The sequence below is a fragment of the Mustela nigripes genome, chromosome 2, assembly GCF_022355385.1.
Source record: "Mustela nigripes isolate SB6536 chromosome 2, MUSNIG.SB6536, whole genome shotgun sequence".
Taxonomy (NCBI): Eukaryota; Metazoa; Chordata; class Mammalia; order Carnivora; family Mustelidae; genus Mustela; species Mustela nigripes.
Window position 1 is genome coordinate 203,969,445 of NC_081558.1, and position 24,297 is coordinate 203,993,741.

General features: G+C 37.8%; 1 protein-coding gene across 2 annotated transcripts in view; it reads right to left on the minus strand.

Moving 5' to 3' along the window:
* LTN1 (listerin E3 ubiquitin protein ligase 1) overlaps nucleotides 1-24,297 on the minus strand; it is a 68,030-nt gene that overhangs the window by 7,976 nt on the left and 35,757 nt on the right. Inside the window, exons 20-25 of one of the 2 annotated variants that reach the window (XM_059392210.1) lie at nucleotides 11,136-11,271; nucleotides 10,793-10,937; nucleotides 9,251-9,464; nucleotides 8,559-8,796; nucleotides 8,170-8,244; nucleotides 6,127-6,313 (exon numbers count right to left, since the gene is read on the minus strand). In XM_059392210.1, the coding sequence (XP_059248193.1) occupies nucleotides 6,127-6,313; nucleotides 8,170-8,244; nucleotides 8,559-8,796; nucleotides 9,251-9,464; nucleotides 10,793-10,937; nucleotides 11,136-11,271 (995 nt within the window). The remainder of the gene's footprint in view (nucleotides 1-6,126; nucleotides 6,314-8,169; nucleotides 8,245-8,558; nucleotides 8,797-9,250; nucleotides 9,465-10,792; nucleotides 10,938-11,135; nucleotides 11,272-24,297) is intronic. The other variant, XM_059392209.1, reaches the window with a different exon arrangement.

A 24,297-nucleotide genomic window follows, 5' to 3' on the forward strand; every position in this document is an offset into this window, starting at 1 on the left:
AGACAAATACCATATGATTTCGGTCATATGTGGAATTTAAGAAACAAAGGGAAAAAAAAAAAGGAACAAACCAAAAAACAGATTCTCAACTACAGAGACAAACACTGATGGTTACCAGAGGGGAGGTGGGTGAGGGGTGGGTGAAATAGGTGATGGGGATTAGGGAGGGCACCTGTTGTGACGAGCACTGGGTGATGTACAGACTTAATGATCACTATATTGTACACCTACAACGAATACAATACTATACATTAACTGTACAGGGATTAAAATACAATTTTAAGACATAGGAAAGTCTGGTACCACTAGGCGCACTAAAGGCATCTGTGTGCCTTAGAACTCATTCCTCAATAACCCACTTTTTATATGTTCACATTTACTTTGCAACTTTTTAGTATATCTACAGGTTTTAAAATCATTCTTCCCACTAAAGCATATATTTCCTCTCTTGGTGTAAGACACCATTTTCTAAACACTACAAATGCTCAAATACAAGTATCAAGTCATAGGATACAGAATTTATTTTTAAAATATGTTGATCAGGGCGCCTGGGTGGCTCACTGGGTTAAGCCTCTGCCTTCAGCTCAGGTCATGATCCCAGGGTCCTAGGACAGAGCCCCACATCGGGCTCTACACTCAGCGGGGAGCCTGCTTCCCTCTCTCTCTCTGTGCCTGCCTCTCTGTCTACTTATGATCTCTGTCAAATAAATAAATAAAAATCTTTAAAAAAAATAAAATAAAATATGTTGATCAAAGTACCTAGCAATGGAGAAATCTGGAGGGCACCACCTTTCTGAGTAACCAAACTTACTATTACCAATAAAGGACACATATTCTATGCTTCCTGAGGTGACACACTGAGGACACGTCACCACCATGCAGTAAGTACTCTTGCTGAAAATTAACCAGAAACTGATCATGAGGAAACAATCAGACAAATCCACATCCTAAGAGAGTCTACAAAATAACTAACCTCAATGACAATAAAGAAAAGAAAGGGAAATTATGGGTTAAAGAAAAATGACAAACATGATCCTTGATAAATCCTCAACAGAGACGGAACAAAACCATAAAGGACATTATAGGTACAACCAACAATATCTGAATACAAATTAGATATTGCATTAAAATTAAATTTGTGTATAATAACTATACCAACAAATTTTAAAGAAACATGTCTTTGTTCTTAGGAGACACATGTTTAAATACTTTCTGTAATGCATCATGAGTCTGCAACTTTCAAATAGATCAGCAGAGAAAAGTAAATACAGAGAAAACATGTACAAAGGTACCAACATTAGGATGCCTGGGTTGTTCAGTGGGTTGGGCGTCCAACTTGGTTTCAGCTCAAGTCATGATCTCAAGAGTCATGAGATCAAGCCCCGTGTTAGGCTCCCTGCTCAGCATGCATGAAATTCTCTTTCTCCTCCCTCTCCCTATTATGCACTCTCTCTCTCCAAAAATAAATAAGTAAATCTTCAAAGGTAGTAACATTAAGAATCTGTGACTCTAGGAAAAAGGTAATGACTTTTCATTGAATTATTCTCCCACCTCCTAAGTCTGAATTAAAAAAAAAGTTGGAAGTAGAATTTTAAAAAACTAATCGGTCAAGCAGAGAGAGTCAATTATCATATGGTTTCACTTATTTGTGGAGCATAACAAACAGCATGGAGGACATGGGGAGTTAGAGAGGAGAAGGGAGTTGGGGGAAATTGGAAGGGGAGGTGAACCATGAGAGACTATGGACTCTGAAAACAATCTGAGGGTTTTGAAGGGGTGGGGGGTGGGAGGTTGGGGGAACCAGGTGGTGGTTATTAGAGAGGGCACGGATTGCATGGAGCACTGGGTGTGGTGAAAAAATAATGAATACTGTTATGCTGAAAATAAATAAAAAATAAATTTAAAAAAAAAGAAAAGAAAAAAGGAAAAAAAACCAAAACTAATGATACATATCAATGGATTTTTTTGATAAAGGTTAGTATCCAAAATATACAAAGAACTTATAAAACTCAACAACGAAAATACAAAAATAATCCAGTTGAAAAAATGGGCAGAAGACATAAATAGACATTCTTCCAAAGAAGACATACAGATGGCCAACAGACACACAAAAAGATTATCAATATCACTCATCATCAGGAAAATGCAAATCAAAACTACAATGACATATCATCTCACACCTGTCTGAATGGCAAAAATCAAAAACACAAGAAACAAGTTGGCAAAGACGCGCAAAAAAAAGGAACCCTCTTATACTGCTGGTGGGTAATGCAAACTGTAAAGCCATTCTGGAAAACAGTATGGCGGTTCCTCAAAAGAGATAATATAGAACTACCCTGGGATGACTAGCTGGTTCCGTCAGTAGAACACACAATCCCTGACCTAAGGGTTGAGTTCAAGCCCCATGTTGAGCGTAGAGCCTACCAAAAAACAGTAACATTAACAAAAAAATGTCAGGTAATCTTCAAAGAAAAATAGGTCTGTTGTGGGTGGCACAGATCAACTGACCTGCAGCACTGAAATAACTAAAGTACTGTTGCATTCCATTAAAATAAATAAATAAGTAAAACTACCCTACGATCCAGCACTACTGGTATTTACCCAAAAATACAAATATACAGATTTGAAGGGGTACATGTACCCTGATGCTTACAGCAATACTATCAACAATAGCCAAATTATGGAAGGAGCCCAAATGTCCATCAACTGATGAATGGATAAAGAAGATGTGGCATATATATACAATGGGATATTACTCAGTCATCAAGAAGAATGAAACTTGCCATTTGCAGCAACATAGATGAAGCTAGAGAGTATAATGCTAAGCAAAGTAAGTTAGAGAAAGACGAATACCATATGATCTCACTCAAATGTGGAATTTAAGAAATAAAACTGATGAACATAGGGGGAAAAGAAAGACAGACAAACCATTAGAAGATTTTTTTTTCTTTGACAGAGAGAGAGAGCATGAGCAGTGGGGAGGAACAAGGGGAAAGGGAGAATGCGGGGCTCAATCCTAGGATCCCACCATCATGACCTTAGCTGAAGGCAGACGCTTAACTGACTGAGCCACCCAGGCGCCCCAAGAAATTTTATTTTTTATTTTTTTTAAACTATTATTTTTTAAGATTTTATTTATTTATTTGACAGAGAGAAATCACAAGTAGACGGAGAGGCAGGCAGAGAGAGAGAGAGGGAAGCAGGCTCCCTGCTGAGCAGAGAGCCCGATACGGGACTCGATCCCAGGACCCTGAGATCATGACCTGAGCTGAAGGCAGTGGCTTAACCCACTGAGCCACCCAGGTGCCCCAAGAAATTTTTTTTTTTAAAGATTTTATTTATTTGACAGACAGAGATCACAAGTAGGCAGAAAGGCAGGCGGGGTGGGATGGGGGGGAAGCAGGCTTCCTGCTGAGCAGAGAGCCCGATGCGGGGCTCGATCCCAGGACCCTGAGATCATGACCTGAGCTGAAGGCAGAGGCTTTAACCCACTGAGCCACCCAGGCGCCCTGAAATTTTTTTTTTAAATGGGAAACTACAGGGATGCCTGCGTGGCTCAGTTGGTTGGACAACTGCCTTCGGCTCAAGTCATGATCCCAGAGTCCCCGGATCGAGTCCCGCATCGGGCTCCCAGCTCCACAGGGAGTCTGCTTCTCTCTCTGCCCTTCCCCTCACTCATGCTCTCAAATAAATAAATAAAATCTTAAAAGGGGGGGGGGGGCACCTGGGTGGCTCAGTGGGTTAAGCCGCTGCCTTCGGCTCAGGTCATGATCTCAGGGTCCTGGGATCAAGCCCCGCATCAGGCTCTCTGCTCAGTGGGGAGCCTGCTTCCCTCTCTCTCTCTCTGCCTGCCTCTCTGCCTACTTGTGATCTCTCTCTGTCAAGTAAATAAATAAAATATTTAAAAAAACAAACAAACAAAATGTGGTATACTCATCATGTGGTGGAATATTATTCAGCCATAAAAAGGAACGTAGTATGGATATATGCCATAACATGCATGAATTTGAAAACATTATGCTAAGTGAAATATGCCAGACACAAAAGACCATATATATGAAATGTTCACAAGAGGCAAATCCATAGAGTCAGAACACAGAATAGTGGCTGCCAGGGGCTGGAGGGTCTGAAAGGAAATGGGAACTGACTGCAAATGGGTAGAGGTTTCTTTTTTTTCAGATGTTGAAAATGTTCTAAAATTAGAAAGTAGTGATATTTGCACAATTTTGTGAATATGGCACAAACACCAAACAGTAGACTTTAAATAAGTAAATTTGATAGTATGTGAAAAGCATATTATTAGTAAAGCTATGAAACACGAAGCTCATGGCTTTGTTCCAATTCAATCTGATTCACTAGTAGTTGTTGATTTTCCTAAGAAAAAGGTTTTTAAAAGGCCCAAATTTAGGACCAATTACAGTGCTTTTTAAAAATTTCCATTTGCAGGACGCCTGGACACCTCGATCAGTTGAGCATCTGCCTTCAGCTCAGGACATGATCCCAGGGTCCTTGGATCGAGTCCTGTGTTGGGCTCCCTGCTCAGTGCATGCCTGCCTCTCCTTCTGCTTGTGCTCTTTCTCTCTCTGAGATATAAAAAAATAAAATCTTAAAAAAAAAATTCTGTTTGCTTTAGGATTTATCTAATTAGGTTATTAACTGAGTTATTCTGGTTTAACTGTCATAGTGCAGTTCAAGTTCCAGGCTCACTAAATGCTGCTGTACTGTCCCCTTACCCCAATTCTGGAAAAAGTGACGCATGGACATTCTCTAAATCTCTGAATATAAGATGATAAAAAGAAAACTCTTACACATGGAAGCCTCACTTTGCTGCAATTTTTTAGAGATCAACAATATTTTAAGAAACAAATATGAAAGCCCCAAAAGGATTACTTGAAATACATCACCAACAAATAAAACGAGCCCAAGTCACAAACATAAGTGGCTGGCCTAGATCATCGCTGCCTCTGTAATTTCATCTTCCCTTTAGATAAACGAATGCAAAGATGCATTCATGTTCATTTATTTGTACCAAGGTATGAGTTATTAGCAACAACATAAGTTATAACTTAGGAATTCTGAAAAAGCACATTGGAAATGATTGCCATATTTAATCACACCTTAAATGTAAGGTAATAAACCTTTATTGCATTAAGCTATCAAAGAAAGCCATTGTTTATATTAAAAAAGCCATCAGTTTATTTAACTGATTCAATCAACATTTAATTGGAACTTTCTAAGTGGGGATCTGCCTAAAGAAAAAGAAAAGAAAAAACCTGGAAATTTTTCCAGCGTTCCAGCTTTCTTCCTAGACATTGAGATCTTTCTTCCTAAACATGAGACAACAGAGACATCTAGTGGCTGCTAGAATAATTTGGGCAAATAATTATTTTAGGATTTTTTTTTTTTCTTAACCACTTGGGAGATTAACTGTTTGAATTACATAGGTAGCATTTCACAAATCTGGCTCTAAACACTGATTCTGAAATAAGATAAATTCCCCATGATGTATTTTTTTAAAAGATTTTATTTATTTATTTGACAGAGAGAGATCACAAGTAGGCAGAGAGAGGAGGAAACAGGCTCCCTGCCAAGCAGAGAGCCCAATTGGGGGGGGGGGGGCCTGGATCCCAGGACCCTGGGATCATGACCTGAGCTTAAGGCAGAGGCTTTAACCCACTGAGCCACCTAGGAACCCCCGCAATGATGTATTAACTGAAATCTCCATAGGGTCAGAAGTTGACCACAGTGGGGGGGAAAAAAAAAACCAGCAAAAGCCAATTTCTTTGGAATTATTATTATGATAATATAAAATTAAATTATATAAATCTTGTTTCCTGCAATAAAAAGACTTGGTAGCTACATTCAGTTAGAAAAAAATTAACTCCAGCACATTCCAGAGATTACTTTTGCAAAAACCTGTGTCTGTGCACGTACGTGTGGGGAAGGAGGGGAGGATAAGGAAGTTAAGGGACAAAAAGAGCAGAATGTCTGAAGTTAGCAGAAAAGATTAGATTAAAATGAGAGGCATTTCCCTTTTTTTCAAAAAGAGGGGAAACAAAGGATTTAGAATAGTAACAGAAACACACAGAGGACAGAACTATCAAAAGTTATCACATATTTATTTACCTGAGATGAAGCAGCTTTGAAGAAAGTAAGTATTAATTTCCAGGTGAGGAGGTATCCCAGAACATAGCAGAAGTCTTCACTCAGTGGCTTAATAGTAACTATCTGTCCAACAGGAATACACCCCAAAACATTTTCTAGCAAGTCCTCTTGAGTGCTAAGAAGAGACATCAACACTGCCGGTGGTGACCTATGAATCAATGATTAAACACCACAATTTTCTTCATAACTTATTCCTTAAAAAACTAAAAGCATGTATAAACTTTAAGCATTTTAGAAAAATCTTTCTATTTTCCAAAAATCATTTAAAAACTCCCCCCTTATAGATTCAGTTTTAACGCTAACTCTGCTAAATTAAATATATTTGATTACAAATACATTAACATATGTAAACAAAACATTCTATATTCATAAATATGTAAAATATTTTTCAGTTATACATTTAAAATATATATGAAAAATACTACAAAACCTAAGCTCTAGCTGTTAGCACTTGAAGAAAAGACACTTTTAGAAAACATGTATTTCAACCTGTTTTATGGATGGAAAAATAATCACACACCCAGAGAAGCTTAATGATTAATCTCAAGACTCTCAGCTAGTCAGGGGAATGACAAATGATATGGGGTCCTACCAGATCCCTATAAAAGGTAAAAAAAAAAATAATAATAATAATAATAAGACTGTATGTCTTTTCAGGAAAGTAAATTCAATATTCATATTAACTTATGACAATGTAAATAAATCTTCTTCTTTACTGAACTACTCTACTCATTAACATTATCATTCAGATGAACTTAAGAGATTCTCCAAAAGTGAACTACTTGTGTATATCCTGTCAAACTCTGACATTGTAGCTCAGTCCTTTCCTTTCACCTCTGCAACGCTTCTCTTGTGGCTTCCTTTTTCCAGCCCATAAACACAGGTCTTCAAGCTTCTGCCCTTGGATTTTTACCTTCAACACCACTATCCCAGTACCACACCTTCTCTATTAAATACCAACAGTCACTGAATTTTACAAATACCAGTTAAGGTATCTCTCTATCTCCATGCTGCCCTTCATGCACTGTTACTGTTTCTAGAATAGGCTCCACCTCTGTGTGATTCTTCCATAATTTATGATTCATACTATAGCCAGAATCAGCTGGTACTTTTCCCATCTTCTACCAAATAATGCCCCAAATCCCAGAAAATGTAATTTTTAAGGCCCTTCATTACCTTAGGTACCCATCCAGCTTTATTTTTCACTATACCTTCCCCACCTACTCCATACGTATTCATTCATTCATCCTTTCATTAAACAAATGAGCAGTATTCATGAGTCTGCGTTAGGCCAGGGACCATTCTGAATGCTATGAATACAGTCCGGAACAAAAGACAAAAATTCCTGACTTTACAGAGCTTCTATTCCCGTGGAGGAACATATAGACAATAAAAAATGTGTTAAGTGACAACTACTTAACACTTCCTGTCACATCCTCAACATTCATGCCTTCACACATGGTATTCCCCTAATTTATAGTCTTCCCTGCCCTACTGAACTGCTACCTAACTTGACAGATGCAGCATAAATGTCTCTTCCTCAAAAAAAAGTCTTCTCTTCCGGTGCACGGAGTTGTGTTCCCCGAGCAGGCTATCTATCCTTTTCCATAGCACTTGCCACACACTGTCCTCTATTACAAAGTAATGTTGTCTATAGTAGATGATAAGCTCCTTATGAGTAAGAATAATTACTAAACACCATATTCTCCCCTCAGCATTTAATACTTTGCACAAAGTAGGCGCCAAATAGATATCTGAATTGACATACTCTTTCCACAGCTACCGTGTGGTCAATGAAAGTTCTGCTAAATAGTAGCAAACTGAAAATATGATTTAGGAACAATTACTGAGAGAAACTTTCTTTTTGGCTGGACTCTAACTTTCATTTTTATCTTACAGATGACTTTAAATGACCTGTTAAATGAATATATACTCTAAATTTAGAGCTTTTGTGTTTATCTAAATTATAAGAATTTAATAAAACAAATTATTTAAAAAACTTACAAGGCTGGTTCTTCTTCTTCATCTCCATATGACTTTAGATTATCCTGATCATATTGTGGTAATTCAGGCATCAATCTGCAGTCAGAATAAATGTCATATTATATTACATTAAACTGTTCACATGTTTAAGAGCAGAAAGACCAATACTCACTTTGTAATGAGTATATTTTTAAATGATTGTTTCCTGAAATAATCACCTGTGTCCAGGACTATCTAAATGTAAACTGTGTATAGAGAACAGTGACCTAAATGATCCAAAATTTGGCATCCCTGTTACTAAAATGTATGGTTAAGTTTACTTTTTTTATTAAATGACCAAGTTAAATATATATTCTATATATTTTTTTTTTGAACCATCACAACATTGATTCAATTGGAAGAATTCTTACTTGTATAGCATATGGTAAACAGCAATTTGCACAGGCCGAGCTCTGTAGAGGAGTAATGGGGCCAATGTATTTAACAAAGTCTGGAGATATTCCGGTAAGTTTGTTTTTTGGCCAGCAACCAATCTTGAAGGGAGTTTTTGACTCAACAGCTGGTCCTTTGGGATATATGTTAATGTTTCACACATGGGCTTCAGCATTGCATTCTGAAAGGATGTTTCAGATTTATCTTCACTTTCTTCTGATAAAAAAAGGAAAGAAACATGCACATCCCAAAACAAAGTGAATAATAGAACTTGACTGATTCACGGTCAAATGTCATTTAAGAAAATGAAATAAAAAACTGACAAATTAGTATTTTAATTTAATAGTCCTAGCTAGAAACCGTTTAATGTAATCTTAAACAGTAGTCATAACTTCTATTACCTCATCCTTAAAAAGAAGAGGAGTCTGAGTTATAAATAACCTCTTCAGGTTATCTGAATTACTACTATTTTAACTTGCAAGTCTTTGGATACTTTGCTAGTTTTCAATTTTTGTCAGAAGCATATATGATGCTTCTCAGATGCCAAGCTTCCTCTCAGGTTTTTACTTTACTATTCTGTCCTGTTTGACTTAAGCAGCCGAAGTTTTTGTTTTGAATTTTTCAACTAGTCATTTGCAATGAATTCCACTTCGATTCCCCCTTCACTTGCCTGTAGCAGTCACCAAAAGAGGTAAAAGCAAACTGTGGATGCCTTGGGAAAAAAATTCTTTCCATTCACTGATTAGATTTACAGGGAGATTGCCAATGGTATCCGGAGTTGCAGAATCAAAAAAAGCACTGAGCTCACAGGCCAAATCACAGCTGACACAGGCAAACAGTTGTACAAGTGGAACAGAATACAATGCCTGATTTTCATTTGTTGTCTGAAGAAACAAAAATGAAACACGTAAGGAGACATCTGCCAGAACACACAAATCAAGGCAATAAAGAAAACACTCTCAGTTCTCTAAATTTTAAAATAAAAAGCAGCTGAAGTGTAGAATCTCAGGAGACATTTATACATTTTACATTAAAATAACTTTTAAAAAATTAAACACTAAGAATTAGAATCAATCCATTTATTCTGAAATTCTATTTCTAAAACTATGAAAGAAAATATCAATTACCATTTACCAAGTGAAATATAGAAGAACATATTTATAATCTTCTCAGAAGCCCTACTAATTGGGCATTATTAAGTTATTTTAAAATAAGGACACTGGTGGTGTTTGGATGGCTTAGTCAGTTCAATGTTCAACTCTTAACTTAGGTTCGGGTAATGAGACTAAGCCTTGAGTCAGGCTCTGTGCTTGGCAGGGAGCCTGCTTGAGATTCTCTCCTCTTCTCCCTTTGCCCCTCTTCACTGCTCACACTCTCTCTATCTAAGATAAATAAAATCTTTTAAAAAAATAAAAAATAAAATAAGGACACTGAGGTTCAAGTAGATCAATTCTGAACACCCTAAGCCACACAGCTAATAAAAACAATAGAAATTCAGACCAATTCAATCCCAATGGTCTGCTGCCATTAGAGCCCACAAATATTATACTTGCTTTGTGTCATAAAAAGAACATTGATTCCCTCTGAATTTGTTTAGTCTTCAATGTATTCCTGACACAGTACATTTTAATAATTTAATTAAGAGCCAAAAATATTTAAAAAACTGATCACGAAAGATAAGCCCTCCGATGGCTGTGCTAAAATATTATATTAAAATGAGCTAATGGGGGGCGCCTGGGTGGCTCAGTGAGTTAAAGCCTCTGCCTTCGGCTCAGGTCAGGATCCCAGGGTCCTGGGATCGAGCCCCGCATCGGGCTCTCTGCTCCGTGGAGAGCCTGCTTCCTCCTGTCTCTCTGCCTACTTGTCATCTCTATCAAATAAATAAATAAATAAAATCTTTAAAAAAAATAAAAAAATAAAAAAAATAAAATAAATAAATAAATAAAATGAGCTAATGGAGAGAACACTTTAACAGCAGAAGATTCGGTCACTGAATGATACTGGCAGACATCAAACCTCTATCACTTCAGTATTCTATCAAATAGTAACTGGTGAGGAATATAAATATAATATAAATAATATATAAAGTGTTTCGATGTTCGCCAAAGAGCTAATTACAATAATTTCTTAAAAAGTAAGATCAGTAATTGGTTCTAGTATGCAGATATGCATGAAGACCTAAGAGAGGTGATGATATATCGGGTTAATTTACCTCCAACCAAGCCAACATGGAGCACATGATGAAGTCCCATTCACTCTCTGCCAAAGGAGATGAGCAGTATTTCAGAAACAGGGAAAGGAACCGGATTATTTCTATATTTACACCTAGTATCTCTGGACTTACTTCTGACAGATTACTGTGATAAGGACAAAAACAAAACATGGAAGAATCATATGGACATTCAATTAGAAATGATTTTATTTTAAATCTTATACACTTATAAAAGGCAGACTTAAATGTTTATTATACTATTACTGTACAAAACTGTGACTATAAGGTACACAATCCGGATACACATTGTAATGTGTAAGACCCAGTATAAAATATCACCTACCAACTGAAAAGAAAAACATCTTCATGATCTTTCTTCCAGGATATCAGAATTTTTAATATACCATGTAGTAGCTCCCCATCATCTATGCTTCTGGTTTGCAGGCAAGAATTGAAAATGGCAAGATGTCCAAAACCTCCTAAAGTAAAATTCAAAACGAAAATTAAAATGCACACACATACACACCCACACCTACCTATACACACTGACTTTAAACCAAAGTCTCGTCTTCTAGATGCAGAAATTATTGCTTTGTTTCTGATAAAACAGGTTTTTGACAAAAAAATAGGGATGATCGCTCTCTTAAACCACGCTAATGTTAAAAAGGATTCTTTTCTTTCAATATGAAATTTGAATGAGGAAAAGCAATTCTAGGGCAAATCATTTAGCATTATAATTACTATAAATGGGAAAATTCAAGAAAAATCAATCACTATATAGAATGGTAAGCTACCAACTCATTTCTTGTATCATATTGTTAAATTGTGTGCAACAGACTAAAAAAAAAGAAAAGAAAGAAGGAAAGAAAGATAATAAAAAAAAAACCAGAAAAAAAATTGTATTGCTACTATAAAAAAAGTCTATTTTGAAATAAGTCAAAAACCTTCTCCAAAAATGTCCTGGTTAAGAATTCTAAAAAGGACTTACATGAAAGAGTCAATAAATAAGTGTGTAAGCTCACTGGGCAGAGACCTTGTCTCTGTACCAAGCACTTAACACAGAAAAGGGAGTGGCGGTGGGGCTGGGGGTGGGGGTGGAGGTGCAGGTAGGGTGAGTAAATGAAATTGTGCTTTAAACTAACCATGCTGGGTTATTTTTGTTTTGTTTTTTATTCTTGGCTTCTTTAGTACAGGATTCATTCAGTATACCCAACTCTCAAATAAAAACAAACATAACATACAAAAAACATAGCTAGAATATAGAATGGGAGCCCAGAAAAGAAAACAACTATCTTCATCTAGGTTGAGTCAGAAGAGCGCTTGTAGGATCAAGCCCCGAGCTGGGCTCCACGTTCGTTCGGTGGGAGTCTGCTTGGCTATTCTCTACCTCTGCCCCTTCCCCTACTTGCTCACTCACTCGAATAAATGAATAAATCTTACAAAAGGAAGGGAGGGAGGGAGAGTGGGAGGCGCTTCCCAAACCTGCTGTCTGAACTGGGACTTATCAAAGGAAGGAAGGAGGGTGGGCTTCCCAAAGCTGTTGTCTGAACCAGGATTTACCAAAAGATAAACAAGTCTGAAAGAGTAGCAAAGAGGTACTCTAGCTAAGGCACAAAGTGGTAAAAAAGTATAGAAGAGGAGAGACATCACTAAGATGGCAATATAAGTTGTTCTTAACTTTGCTCCCCCTCCCAAGAAAAACAACTAACAACTATTCAAGAACAAGATATCACTGGGACTCCTATAGGGGTGAAGCTGAACACCCCCTTATCATCATTGAGACCAAGACAGAATGCAATAGGAAGGTAAGAGAAGCAGCTATACACTGACTGCACTGTCCCTCCCCTGGACAGGGCAGCACCATGTGGAGAAGTCCCCTCTGAAACTCTGGTTCCTTCAATAGGAAAAGAGAACCCAGATGGGAAACCAGCATACACCCCCATTATTGTGAGTCACTTTGTGGGAGCTCCTATTTTGATCTTACAGCACACTGTGATTTCTGGGAAATTTGCAGGGCTCAGCCACTGGGCATCTGACTTTGTCAAAGAATGGATGAAGTGCTTTTACAATCAGCACACGGATCTTGGAAGAGCAAGTTCATACTTGCAGTGCCCAGTAATAATCTCAACCAGTGGCTTTGCTTATCTGGAGAACCGAGACTGGGGCACACTACTGACCAGTGAACACAGCACGGTGCAGACCTTCCTGATTCTGATCCTTAGAAGAGGAGTTGTGACAGCCCTAAAGCCCAGTTTACCCACTCCCAGGTAAGGAGTTGAGCCACACCCCCATCCACACACACTGTGGAGCATCTTCCTGCCCCATGAGACCAGAAGGGCTGGAGAAAATTCCTGAAAGCTGTGTGACCCCATAGCACTCAAGCCAAGAGGCAGCTGAGCAGGTATAATCACTCCAGAGCAAAGTCAGTACCACACATTGGGGCTTCCCCTGCTTCACATGGGCAGAGTGATTAATTCACAGACAAAGCTGAGGATCACTCCCAGCCCCTGCCCTCCCACCCAGGCAGGGAAGCTGAGACATAGGCCCACACATTGTGGAGAGTCTTCCAGGCCATCTGACCAGAAGGGCTAGCAAAAATTCCTGAAAGCTCTGCAGCACAATGGCACTACAACCAAGAGGCGGGCGGGCAGAGCTGATAGACTGCAGACCAAAGCTAGCGGCCCTCTTCAGTCAAGGAACTTGGGATGCAGTTCTACTTGAGTTTAGACAACAAAGAGCTTTACTGGTGTTAGACCTCCTTCTGCCACTGTGCCCAGTCAGGAAATCTAATTTGTAGCTCCACTCATCACCAAATACAACCTTTAGTCTGACCAGAGCACCTAACCAGAGCACACAGGAAGCTCCACAGCCAACCAACAGCCCTGTGTCCAGTGGCTCTTGAATAGTGAGCACAACCCATGGCTTCCCCCATTTGCAGAGCATCACCTGACAAGGGAATTGTGCACACTCGTGCCAATTCTAGTCCCTAAACAATGAGCTGTACAGATTCTGGAATCCATCCTGCTTCCCTGCCAGGGCAGGGAAGCTAATTCGTAGACCAATCCACCCATGAATATAGTACCCAGTCCTAACTATCTACTGAGTCCAACCAGAGAACCCAGGCAACTGCAGAACCAAGCTAGCAGCCTTATCCAATGTTAGCCTTCCCCTGCCACTCCACCCCACTTCCTCAGAACTCATTAGCCCAGAAACAGACTGTAACAGGCCCTACTTGCAAAAGAATATTACCAGCAGACACACCTAAAAACCCAAACTGAGCTGACCAGTAAAGAACTCTCTCTGCAAAACAAACCCATAAATTATTAACATTCGGAAGAGAAGGACAATCAAACGTGCAGATACTAAAGTAAGGAATAAAGGATCACAAATAATGAGATAAATATGACATCATCAAAGGATAGTAAAACTCTAATAATTGATCCTAAAGACATGAAAATGTATAAATTGTCAGACAAAGAATTCAGAATAATTCTCTTAAAGAAGTTTGGCAAACTACAAGAAAAGAAACTAAGCAAAATTAGGAACAATGCATGAACAAATTGAGAAGTTTGATAAGGAAACTGCAGCTATCAAAAAAAAAAAATGGAAATCTTGGGAGTTGAAAAATATAGTAACTGAACTGAATTCAAACATTTCAAAAGTAGACTCAACCATGCAGAAGAATCAGAGACTTTGCGGATAGGACATTGGGGTAAAAGGAAAAAAAAAAAAGCAAGCCTATGGGAATTTTGGGATGCAATGAAAAAAAAAATTCACATTATGGTAATTCCAGGAGAAGAAAAAGGGACAGAAAGTATATTTAAAACAATCATGGTTGAAAACTTTCTGATCCTGTAGAGAAATGGACGTCTAGATCCATAAGGATAATTACATAGGAATAAACTGAACGTGAACAGGGCTACACTGAGTCATAATTAAACTGTCAAAAGTCAAAGACAAAAGAAGAATTTTAAGAGCAGCACAAGGGAAAATTTACACACATGGGAACCCCCATAAGAGTATCAGTGACTTTCTCAACAGAAACTTTTCAGACCAGGAGAGAATGGGATGACATATTTAAAATAATGAAAAAGGGGTGCCTGGGTGGCTCAGTGGGTTAAAGCCTCTGCCTTCAGCTCGGGTCATGATCCCAGGGTCCTGGGATCGAGCCCCACATCCGGCTCTCTGCTCAGCAGGGAAACTGCTTCCTCCTCTCTCTCTGCCTACCTCTCTGCCTACTTGTGATCTCTGTCTGTCAAATAAATAAACAAAATCTTAAGAAAAATAAAAAATAAATTAAAATAAAAATAAAATAATGAAAGAATTCTATACCTGGCAAAGCTGTCCTTCAGAAATGCAGGAGGGATGGGGTGCCTCGGTGGCTCAGTGGGTTAAACCTCTGCCTTCGGCTCAGGTCATGATCTCAGGGTCCTGGGATCGAGTCCCACATCGGGCTCTCTGCTCGGCGGAGAGCCTGCTTCCCCACCCCTCTCTCTCTCTGCCAGCCTCTCTACCTACCTGTGATCTCTCTCCGTCAAATAAATAAATAAAATCTTAAAAAAAAAAAAAAGAAAAGAAATGCAGGAGGGATAAAAACTTTCCTGGGCAAAATAAAGCTAAGGCAGTTCATTACCACCAGACTTACTTTACAAAAAATGCTAAAGGGAGTTTTTTGAATGGAAATAAAAGAATACATAAAAATATAAAAAGGTATAAATCTCATTGGTAATGGTAAATATATAGTTGTGGTTGGATTCTGCAATACGGTAACTATGGTATATAACTCACAACTCTAGTTCAAAGTTTTAAAAAAATATAGTAAAATTAGGTGTGCCTGGGAGGCTCAGTCAGTTAGGCCTCCGATTACTGATTTTGGCTCAGGTCATGATCTCAGGGTCATGAGCCCCACATCAGGCTCTGTCTTGAGCATGGAACTTGCTTTAAGATTCTCTCTCCTGCCTTCCCTCTGCCCATACCCTGCCACTCATGGGCATGTGTGCATGCACTTTCTCTCTCTTCAAAAATAAATAAAGAAACTATATATTGTCTTAATATAGTAAAAATAGAGGTTCCTGGGTGACTCTGTTGGTTGGGCATCTGACTATTGGTTTCAACTTGGGTCATGGTTTCATGGGTAGTGGGACTGAGCCCTGCATCAAGCTCTAAGCTTAGTGAAGAGTCTGCTCAGGATTCTCTCCCTTTGCTCTTCCCCCCACTTGTAATCTTACTCTAAAATAAAATTTTAAAATCTTTTTAAAAATTAGTAAAAATAACCATAACTAAAAAGTTTGCTACTAATTATACAATATTTTTAAAGTGAACTGCAACAACAATGGTAAATGAGGAATGACTCCAATTTAAAGTCATAAGCTGCATCAGTCTCTAACAAGAGAATCAGCTTATTCTTTGAAGCCAGCCATTGACTTTTTCTTCTATGAAAGTCTTAAATGGTATCCTTCAGTAAAAGGCTGTTTCATTTACATTGAAAACCTGTCATTAGTGTAGCCACTTTCATTAATTACCTTAGCTAGCTCTTCTGGATAACTGGATAGCTTATGTGTCAGGATTTACTGCTTCACCTTGCACTGTTATGTTACAGAGATGGAGTCTTTCCTTAAACCTCATGAATCCACCTCTCCTAGCTTCAAACTTCTTTTCTGAAGCTTCTTCACCTCATTTAGCCTTCTTAGAACTGAAGAAAGTTAGGACCTACAGGGAATGTTGTAGCTGGCTTAACCTTCTATCGAAACCACTAAAACGTCCACATCAGCAGTATGGCTGTTTTGCTTCCCTATCCTTTATGTATTCAATGGAGAACAATTTTCATTTCCTTCAAGAACTTTTCCTTTGCACTCACAACTTAGCTGTTTGGCTTGACGGGTCTACCTTTCAAAACTATCTTCACTTTCAACATGACTTTCTCACCAAGCTTAATCATTTCTAGCCTTTGATTTAAAATGTGAGACATGTGACTGTTCCTTTCACTTGAACACACAGAGGCCACTATAGGATTATTAATTGGCCTGGACTATGCAAGACCAAGGAGAGGGAGACAGACAGGGGAATGGCCAGTAGAAAGAATAGTCAGAACACACCACAACTTATTAAGTTAGCTATCTTACATGGGCATAGCCTATGGCACCCCAAAACAATTACAACAGTAATATCAAAGATCACTGCTCACACATCACCAGCAAAAATACAGTAATAATGAAAAAGTTTGAAATATTTTAATTACCAAAATATAAAAACCTGAAGTAAACAAGTGCTGTTGGAAAAATGGAGGTGACAAACTTGCTTGATGCAGGGTTACCATAAACTTCCAATTTATAAAAAGGAAAAAAACATTGTATCTGCAAAGTATAATAAAGCAAAAGGCAATAAAATGTGATGTGTCTTTACTTAGACAAAACAGACTTTAAAAATGGTAAAAAGCAACAAAGATGGTTATAATATGATGAAAATCAGTATATCGAAAAGATATTATAATTGTAAATATTTATACATTCAACATTGAAGCACCTAAATATGTAAAGCAAAAACGAACAGAGTTAAAAGGAGAAATAGTGATACAGTAATAGTTGGAAATTTTATACTGCATTTTCAACAATGAAGATAGATTATCCAAAAAATCCATAAGTAAACAGTGGACTTAAACATACTATCGATCAAATGGACCTAACAGATATAAACAGAAGAAAAGACTCCTATATCCTAACTAATATATATGTACTTACTAAAACAAAATTACATCTTATATTTCTATGTTGATAATATTTAGAACATTTTTGCTTCCATTCTATCCAACAGCAGAATGCGGATTCCTCTCAAACACACAAGGACCACTTCCTAAGATAAACCATAGACTAGACAACAAAACAATCAGCAAATTCAAAAAACCTGAAATCGTATCAAGTACTTTCTCTGACCATAATGGCAAGAAACTAGAAATCAGTAACAAGTGACAAATTAAAAATTCACAAGGAAATTAAACTACACTCCCCTAAGCAACCAATGGATCAAAGAAGAAAATAAAGGGGAACTTAAACATTTTTGAGATAAACAAAAATGGAAACACAATATACTAGAACTTGCGGGATGCAGCAAATGCAGTTCTAACAGGGAAGTTCACAGTAATAAATGCCTACACTAAGAAGCAAAAAAGATCCCCATATAAACTACCTAACTCTATGCCTTAAGGAACTAGCAAAAAAATAAAGTGAGCCTAAAGTCAGCAAAAGAAAGAAAAAAATAAAGATTAGAGCAGAAACAAATGAAACAGAGAATAGAAACATTATTAAAAAAAGATTAAACAAAGAGATGGTTTTTGAACAAAAATGACAAATCCTTATCTAGACTAACCAGGGGAATAAAAAAAGAGAAAGGACTATCAACTAAACTAAAAATGAAAAAGGAGAAATTACAACTGGTATCACCTGGTTAATTCAAAAGATCGCAAGAGGCTACTGTTGAACAACAATATGCCAACAAACTGGACAACCTCGGAGAAGCAGAAAAACTCTCGGAAACATACAATTTGCCAAGATTGACTCAGGAAGTAACAAAATCTGAATAGACTAATGACTAATAAGGAAACTGAATCACCAATGAAAAATCTAATGAAGAAAAACCCAGAGCCAGATGGCTTGACTGGTAAATTTCACCAAATATTTAAAGAAGAATCAACATTAATCTTTCTTAAACTCTTCCAAACACTTGAAGGGGAGGGAATACTCCCAAACTGCTTTTACAAGGCCAGCATTATCCTGATACTGAAACTAGAAAAAGAGACTACTAGAAAAGAAAACTACAGGCAAATGCCCTAATGAATATAGATGAAAAACTCAATAAGATACTAACAAACTGAATACAGCAGCACATTGAAAAGATCATTCACCATGACAAATGGGGATTTATCCCTGGAATGCAAAGATGGTTCAATAAATGCAAATCAATGTGATGCATCACGTTAATAAAATGAAAGAAAGGAATCATACGATCATCTCAGTACACACAGAGAAAAGCATCTGACAAAATTCAACATTCATTCATAATGAAAAATTTTAACAGATTAGGTATAGAAATAACATATCACACTATAACAAAGTCCATAAATCACAAGCCTACAGCTAACATCATACTCAACGCTGAGAGGCTGAAAGCTTTTCCTCTAAGATTAGGAACAAGACAACAATGCCTGCTCTTATCATTCCTGTTCAACATAGTACTAGAAGTCCTACCTAAAACAACCAGGCAATAAATAGAAATAAAATGTACCAGAAATGGAAAGGAGGAAAGAAAATTGTCTCTTTTCAGATGACCTGATATAATATAAAGAAAAATCCTAAAGACTCAAGCAAAAAAGTATTAGATCAGGGAATTCAGTCAAGTTGCAGGATACAAAATGAACATACAAAAATCAGTAACATTTCGGGGTGCCTGGATGGCTCAGTGGGTTAAGCCTCTGCCTTTGGCTCAGGTCATGATCTCGGCGTCCCGGGATTGAGCCCCGCATTGGGCTTTCTGCTCCGTGGGGAGCCTGCTTCCTCCTCTCTGCCTGCCTCTCTGCCTACTTGTGATCTCTCTCTCTCTGTCAAATAAATAAATAAAATCAGTAACATTTCTATACAACAGCAACAAATATTCTGAAAAAAAAAAGGAAAGAAAGAAATCCCATTTACAATGGCATAAAAAACCCCTTAGGAATAAATGTAAGAAAATGAAAGATCTCTCTACATTGAAAGCTACAAGACATTAATGAAAGACATCAAAGACACAAATAAGACACAAATAAGTAAAAAGGTATTCTATGTCATGGATTGGAAGAATATTGTTAAAAATATTGATACTACCAAAAGCCATCCATAGATTCAATGAAATCCCTATGTGAAATTCCACTGGCATTTTTTACAGAAGCAGAGAAAACACTCTTAAAATGTATAAAGAACCATGAAAGACCCTGAATAGCCAAAGAAATCCTGTGAAAGAACAAAGCAGGAAGTATCACACTTCCTGATGTCATGCTATACTCTAAAGCTATTACAGTCATCAAGACAGTATACTATAGGGCAAAAACCAGACAAATGACAAATGAAACAGAACTGAGAGCCCAAAATATGATCAATCAATATTTGACAAGAGATCCAAAAATACTAAATAGAGAAAGATAGTCCCTTCAATAAATGGTGCTGTGATAACTGGTTATTCACATGTAAAATAATAAAACTGGCCCCATATCTTTTATCACTTACAAAAATTAACTAAAATCAATTAAAGATTTAAATATAAAAACTTTGAAATTCCCAGAAGAAAACAGGGATAAAGCTCTTGACATGCACCTTGGTAATTAATTTTTGGATACGACTCCAAAAGCACAAGCAAAATAAAAAATAAACAAGTGGGACTACATCAGACTAAAAAGTTTCTGCACAGCAAAATAAATCATCAACAAAGTAAAAAGACAATATACAGAATGGGAAAAATTATTTGCAAACCATATATCCAGTAAGAGAATAATATTCAAAATATATAAAGAATTCACACAGAACTTAACAGCAAAAAAACAATTAGCCCAATTTTAAAAAGGGTAAGGGGCCCGAATACACATTTTTCCAAAAAAAAATTCTTAAGGCCAAATGATATATAAAGTGATGCTCAACATCACTAGTCATTAGGGAAATGCAAATTAAAACCACAATGAGATATTATCTCACACTTTTCAGAAGAGACATCATAAAAAAGATTAGAGATGTCAAATGCTGACATGGCTGTGAATAAAATGCACCCCTTATGCCCTGTTGATGAGACTGTAAAATGGCACAGCCACTATAGAAAACAGTATGGACGTCCTCAAAAAATTAAAAATAGGGGCGCCTGGGTGGCTCAGTGGGTTAGGCTGCTGCCTTTGGCTCAGGTCATGATCTCGGGGTCCTGGGATCGAGTCCCGCATCGGGCTCTCTGCTCAGCGGGGAGCCTGCTTCCCTCTCTCTCTCTGCCTGCCTCTCCATCTACTTGTGATTTCTCTCTGTCAAATGAATAAATAAAATCTTTAAAAAAAAAAAAATTAAAAATAGAACTACCATATGATCCAGTAATTCCATTTCTGAGAATACAGTTAAAGCTCATATAATGTGGGGGGTGGGGCGCCAAGCCCCCATCCATGTACTTGAAAATCTGTACATAACTTCTAACTCCCCAAAAACTTCACTGTTGACTGGAAGCCTTAACAATTACACTGACATTAACACATATATATTAACTATATTCTTCTAATAAAGTAAGCTAGAAAAAAGAAAATCGTAAGAGAAAATACTTTTATAATTCTATACTGTATTTATTGAATAAACATTTACATAGAAGTGGACCCACACAAGTCAAACCCATGTTGTCCAAAGGTCAATGTATATCCAAAGGAAACAGAACACTGACTCCAAAAGGTATCTGCACCCCCATGTTCATAGCAATATTATTTATAATAGCCAAGACATGGAAACAACCCAAGGCTCCATCAATGAATGAAATGGAAAAGAAGTTGTGGTATATATATATATATAGAATGGAGTACTGTTCACAGCCAGAAAAGAAAGGATATCTTACCATTTGTGACAACATGGATGGACCTTGAAGACATTATGCTAAAGTGAAATAAGTCAAAGACAAATACTGTATAATCTAACTTGTACGTGGAATCAAACCATACCAAATCAAATCCAAACTCATAGAAAAGAGATTAGACTGTGGTTACCAGGGGGAGAGGATGGGGAAGGGCAGGGCTTGGAGGAAGAATTATAGCCACAAGCTTCCAGTTATATGATAAATAATTACTAGGGATATAAAGTACATGATGACTACAGCTAACACTACTATATAATATATAGGAAAGCTGCTAAAAGTTAATCTTGAGTTGACATCAGGAGGAAATTTTTTTTCCTGTCTTATTATATCTATATGAGAAGAGGGATGTGAGCTGAACCTACTGTGGTAATCACCTCACAATATATGTAAATCAAACTATCATGCTGTATACCTGAAACTTATATAGTGATGTATGTTAATAATTTTTCAATAAAACTGAAAAAAAGTATATAATGTTCAAAAATCATGAAGATTTAACATGGTCAGGATCCAGGATGGAAGCAAAAAGAAGTAAAACTGGGGAAATCAGTTGCAATAAGATTGTAAAATGTCCAACAGGCCAAACCAAGGACTTGGGTTTTTATCCTGTAGGTAAAAAGGAACCGAGGAATAAAGAAAAAAAAAAAATGCATGATATATTTAATCTTCCTTTAAAGGCAGAGCAATTTTTTAAGTCCTCTTAAAACAAAATGAAACAGAGCAAAACTGAATAGGCTGAGCTCAAGTGTAATCAGAAACAACAGATTTTCTAACAACTATATGTTTAAAACTATTTGTTAGCTAATTCTACTGCATTGTTTTGGTTGAAAGAGCAAAATTAGTTGTCAAATCTCAAAGACATTCCTCCTCCTAGAGGGCCTCCACACAACTGTTTGTGTGACTGCAAACAGCTGTGTGACAGTGCAGCCTTGTCTTCTGCCCCTTATTCCCCTTGGCCATCCATCAGTTATAATGTGTGCTGGAGAAACCACCTGCACTCCCATTAGGTCCCCCTGTCCTCTATGCACAACCAGTTCAACTGCATCCCCATTCCAGAACTGCAAGTCCCTGCCTGATCCTACAATCTTACCCTGTCAATGAACACAACTACACGGCTTAATGCCACAATAATTTTTTTTTTTTTTTTTACATCGGCTGGCTTTGGGCGCCATAGGGTAATTCTTTTTGACAAATGTTTATTGATAGGTGTGTTCTTCTTCCCCTACGTTCAAACTTTCACTATCCTTCTTAAAATCTGCAATCCAGTTTTCACTCATGAAATGATGTAGCCCAAAGAGACACAAAGCTTATTTGTAAGGAATACATCGAGGTCCCTACCCTCTATTCACATCTGCATCCATCCTACATTTCTCCTAACTTCTCCTAGAAGAAAGTCACTCCCCCTACAAAAGGCTGGTATCTTCTCAGTAGATCCAACCCCTCTCCTCTTAGTGGGAGCGATCATCAGTCTATCTTCTACTCCTTCCCTGCAACACCGATTTTCCCTCTGACCTTCAATTCATTTCCAGCTCTCGCCGTCTTTCTACACCCATTTTCACTGAACACTTAGAACAAACTATCTGCCTCCCCTTTCTCACTACTCTTCATTCCAATAATCCCAAAGTTAATGGACACTTTCCAGTCCTGAATTTTATTTGACCTTCTGCGGCATTTAACACTGGTGAATACTACCTAAAACTTCCTCCTCTGCTTTTATCTTTAGTCCTTATTCTCCTGTCTCCCCCCACCCACACAACCCATCTATCTATGTACTGGTGTTCCCTTGATATTCTTCTCACTCTTCACTCTCCCTGGACAAGCTCATCCTCATTTACAGATTATGCTACCACCTATATGACCTGGGCTTTGAAAGCAGTATTTCCTTCTAGTCGACAGACAATCTCCATTTTGAGTAATACTCCGCAGCCAGCTTAATTTAACACTGGCTCCCTGTTTACCCCTTCCCTACCTCCTTCTACCCAATTCAGAAATAGAATCACAGACCCCCATCAATTCCATTTCCTTAATCTCTTTCATTTCCAGCCCCTCTCTTTCATGTATGCCTTGATTTAAGCTCTGTTTATCTCTCATTAAGATTATCCCAGGGTCGGGGCGCCTGGGTGGCTCAGTGGGTTAAAGCCTCTACCTTCAGCTCGGGTCATGATCTCAGGGTCCTGGGATTGAGCCCCGCATCGGGCTCTCTGCTCAGCAGGGAGCCTGCTTCCCCTCCTTCTCTCTCTGCCTACTTGTGATCTCTCTCTCTGTCAAATAAATACATAAAATCTTAAAAAAAAAAAAAAAAAAGATTATCTCAGGGGCACCTGGTGGCTCAGTCAATTAAGAGTTCTAATTCTTTGATTTCAGCTCAGGTCATGATCTCAGGGTTTGGAGATGAGTACTGCCACGCAGGGCATGAAGCCTGCTTAAGATTCTCTCTCTCCCCCTGCCCCTCCCCGCTCTAAAAAATAAATAAAATAAACATTAAAAAAATAAAGACATTCCAATAGCTTCCTGTCTGTCTTCTACCGCAATCTCTCTTCCCTCACATCCACCTGTCACAGTTATCAAAATAATCTTTCTAATGAGACCGTACCACTGCTCTCCTAGTAGGCTCTTAATTTGAGCCAATAGCTCCTTACTGCCTACCTCTTAAAGTCCAAAATCCAGATCCTTGTGCATCTTACACCCTTTGTCCCCAGCCTTTTCTACCTCAGATGCCAGCCAAACTGAACTCTATACACTCATGTTTCTGTGTACCTCAAATGCCTGTTCCCAACTACATCCATATGAAAAACCATCCTTCATCTGCCCAGGTAAATTTTTTTTTATGAAATCACTACTGATGCCTCAATGCAGAGTGGGGAACTCCTGGTCTGCTGCTTTGACACACA